At 41.1% G+C, this 1,668-nt stretch overlaps 1 protein-coding gene across 1 annotated transcript in view; it reads left to right on the top strand.

Moving 5' to 3' along the window:
- Positions 1-734: 734 nt before the first annotated feature.
- The window catches only part of SARC_02194 (hypothetical protein), a gene marked incomplete at its 5' end in the record, with an annotated part of 8,245 nt that continues 7,311 nt past the window's right edge, over positions 735-1,668 (top strand). Inside the window, 2 exons of the mRNA XM_014304048.1 lie at positions 735-844; positions 1,285-1,608. Of these exons, the coding sequence (XP_014159523.1) occupies positions 735-844; positions 1,285-1,608 (434 nt within the window). The remainder of the gene's footprint in view (positions 845-1,284; positions 1,609-1,668) is intronic.

Raw genomic sequence — 1,668 nt, 5'->3', positions numbered from 1 at the left:
TATATTGTACACGTCTTTATATAGCGTGCTGGTCTTTCTGTTTGCCGAGGTACCAGGTGGCCTAGGCAATGGTAGCCATTATACACATTCAGATCCAATTATTTTGTATTTTCATTATTATTTTACCATTGATCTAGTACACTGTGATAAGCTGCGAGACTTTGCGTCGCGTCACATTGTTCAGCGTAGACTGTAGTGACAACCTAAATTTTATCAATAAGCATTACAGTGTACCCATTTTATCATTTTGTATTATGGTGTACATATACTCTTCGATGCATAGCATACTAATGGTGAAATGCTAGCGAGCCCCTAATACTGCGTGACAGTATGTTCTCTATTCACACGCTACTACTGTGTGACAATATGCACTGTCGTGAATCAAATCCATTGTTGACTGTGATATTCTGTATGTTTAGGCGCTACTGACAATGTGTGTACTGATTAGCAATTATACGTGTGGTTACAGCCATTGTTTGGTAATTAGCAATTTTACGTGTGGTTACAGCCATTGTTTGGTAATTAGCAATTGTATGTGTGGTTATAGCCATTGTTTGGTAATTAGCAATTGCATGTGTGGTTATAGCCATTGTTTGGTCATTCCCACTGCACTGTTCATATACCACCATGTTTATATGTACGTATATACCTGCTACCGCATATTTATACTACTTTCCAACACAAAACAGATACCGGCTAACACTGGCACAACGTCCGCTGACGACGCCGAGTATATGTCGCCCGAGTGCACAGATTTGCGACAAATGGAGAATCTCGAGAGAGTGTACAAGGAGATCAAGGATCAAGATCCTTCAACTCATCGCACTTATGAAGTTGTGGCTGAGTACGTGTATTTTACTATTTTGCGAAACAGTTCAATCTCTGGCATCAATATTGTGTGTTGGTATCCATTTATGTATATGCGCTAGCTACTACCACGCGGGGTTGAACATGAGCGAGTCTATCGGTTACATGATATGTAGTGCTGTCGTGTCAATCGCGTCTGTATGGGCGAGAGTCGCCATTTCTAACGAACTTGTGAATGGCTTCTGCTAAATTTGGTACCTTTTTATCTGACACATATATCTATATCTATATATCTATATATATATATATATATATGTATATGTATGTATACGTATATATATATATGTCTGTGTCTGTGTATGTGTATCTATGTGCGCGCGCGTGTGTGTGTGTGTCTGTGTGTGTTAGTCTACGTTACAAGGGCTATACATGCATGTGTATTAACCTCCATGTTCCTCATCCATGAAATAACTACAGGTACTATCTCATGAACAGCCAACGTGCCACTGAGATCCAGCGCAGTCTGCAGAAGCTATACATGAACGTGCACTTCCCGGTAGTGTACACACTTCTCTTCACCGATTGGTTGTTTACCAACGATTTCTCACGGCATATAGAACCTGTTCGACCGGCGAATATCACCACTAAGTCGTACAATGTGTGGATCAAGGGCGCTAACAGTCTGTTCAAGTGGGATCTGCAACACGGAACCTTCTTCTTCTCGGGGTTGTTTGACTTCGCATGTAATGTGTGTGTTTGCCGGAACGCGGCGTCGTTCGAGTGGTCTGTGCTTGAGGATAGGTGAGTTTCCCATATCCTGGTCGTATCAGTGCTGAGATGCATATATATAAATATTATATA

Source organism: Sphaeroforma arctica, assembly GCF_001186125.1.
Source record: "Sphaeroforma arctica JP610 unplaced genomic scaffold supercont1.96, whole genome shotgun sequence".
Taxonomy (NCBI): Eukaryota; class Ichthyosporea; order Ichthyophonida; genus Sphaeroforma; species Sphaeroforma arctica.
The sequence above is the reverse complement of the archived record's forward strand: the minus strand, read 5'-3'. Positions and strand labels throughout refer to the sequence as shown.